The 1,709-nt window shown below is 69.2% G+C and overlaps 1 protein-coding gene across 1 annotated transcript; it reads left to right on the forward strand.

The window, feature by feature from the left end:
• Nucleotides 1–1,046: 1,046 nt before the first annotated feature.
• Nucleotides 1,047–1,540, forward strand: EMIHUDRAFT_252906 (hypothetical protein; the record flags this gene model as incomplete). Its single annotated transcript, XM_005786791.1, has 2 exons — nt 1,047–1,380; nt 1,506–1,540. 2 exons carry the CDS (start codon nt 1,047–1,049, stop codon nt 1,538–1,540), a joined length of 369 nt encoding a protein of 122 aa, XP_005786848.1.
• Nucleotides 1,541–1,709: the final 169 nt, after the last annotated feature.

Raw genomic sequence — 1,709 nt, forward strand, 5'->3', positions numbered from 1 at the left:
GTCCACTTGCCCCCATCGAAGTTGAACTCAGAGACGAAATTGGTGCGCTCAAGCGTCCACGGGCAGTCGTACACGGGAGCGAGCAGCGACATCACGGCACCGTCCTCCAAAGGCCTCTCCTGGAAGCGCGGCGTGCCGCCCAAGTTCCACGAGCTCGTGTCCGTATTGGTGGTGCAGAGGTAAGCGTTTCTGGCTTTGATGCGTGTCAGCGCATTCCGAAGAGGTGTCAGGCGGTGGACCTCCGAGGGCGCTGCAGACGCCCCGCTGGAGCTGAGCAGCAGCAGCAACGACAACATGTGCAAGCCTTTGCCCTCTTCGACACAGGCACAATCACTTTGGACCCCGACCCCGCCCCCACCCCTCGGGGTGGGGGCACCCGCCCCGGTCGGGCACCGCTTGCGGCGCCTGGCAGGGGCACCCCCTGGGTGGGGTCCGGCGATTCCCATGCCGGCTCTCTCTCCGCCACAACCCCCGCCGGGAGGGAATCCCTGCTCACAGAAAAGGGCTCCGAGCCCTGTCTCGCGCACGCCCCCCTGGCGGGCGCCGCGGACCAGTTCCGCGAGCGCTCGTCAGCGGGTGGTGTGCGGTTCTTGCCGTAGTCCCTCTTCGGTCGCCTAGCCCCGGCGCCGTCTGTCGGACGCCTGCGTGTCACGAGTGCGAGCCGCTCGCGGCTCGTACGCCCGCTTGCGGGTTCGAGTGGCGGGCCATCCCGCTTGCGGGATGGCTTAGCGGGTACGAGCCGTCACACATTGGCTGCCGGGGTGTGCCGAGGGGGGGCCGGGTGGGCGGTAAGCCGTCATTGCCCGGCGCTGCTTGCAGCGCTCTGGGTGGTAGTGGCGGCGCTCCAAGAGTGGTGCTCTTGGGAAGAGGGTCCTCGCCCTGACCGGCCGCGCCGCCGTCGGCCTCCTCGACGAGTGCTAGCTGCCCTGGAGGAGCCCGACACGGCGGAGGGCATCGCGGCGGCCGACGCGGGCTGGTCGGCGGCGCAGGCCGAGGAGCTGACGCGGCTCGTGGTCGGGCTGGCGTACGAGAGGAAACCGAAGCGGATGCCGCTCGCGGATGCAATGCCGCGGCTGGAGGCGCTGGTCGAGGCGGCGAGGGTGGTGGAGGAGACGGCAGCAGCGGAGGAGCGCCAGTGTGACCTCTGCTGGGACGCGCCGCGCTCCGTCCGCTTCGCGTGCGGCCACGCGCTGTACTGTGAGGATTGCGCGCTGCGCGTGCTGGAGCGCGACACCAAGTGCCCGACCTGCCGCCAGCCTGCGCTGCCCATCGCTGCCGCTGGAGCGCACGTGGCGGTGCAGACGACGTTTGTCTACCAGCAGCAGGCTCCTGCGGATGCAGTAGTGCATCCGCAGCCAGCGAACGCGGCAGCGGCGGTCGGTCCGCGTCGCGGACGGGGCGGACGCGGCGGGAGGGGTGGGCGTGGGTGGCGCGGCAGCTCTGGGCAGAGAGCTTGAACGACGAGAACCACGCGCATGCACACACGGTTTACGTACGGCTTTAAGGTGTACCCGAAACGCGAAAGCTAAACCGGTCCTAAACTCCTCTATAGAGAGAAGAGAGAGCGCAGAGCGGCCGTAAACCGCCGTACTCACACGCCCGAATCACGAGAGTGCTAGTGAGGCGGGGGTGTCGCGCGTGTGCCCCCCGCGTGCTAGTGAGGCGGGGGTGTCGCGCGTGTGCCCCCCGCGTGCTAGTGAGGCGGGGGT

The sequence above is a fragment of the Emiliania huxleyi genome (assembly GCF_000372725.1).
Source record: "Emiliania huxleyi CCMP1516 chromosome Unknown EMIHUscaffold_1491, whole genome shotgun sequence".
Taxonomy (NCBI): Eukaryota; Haptophyta; order Isochrysidales; family Noelaerhabdaceae; genus Emiliania; species Emiliania huxleyi.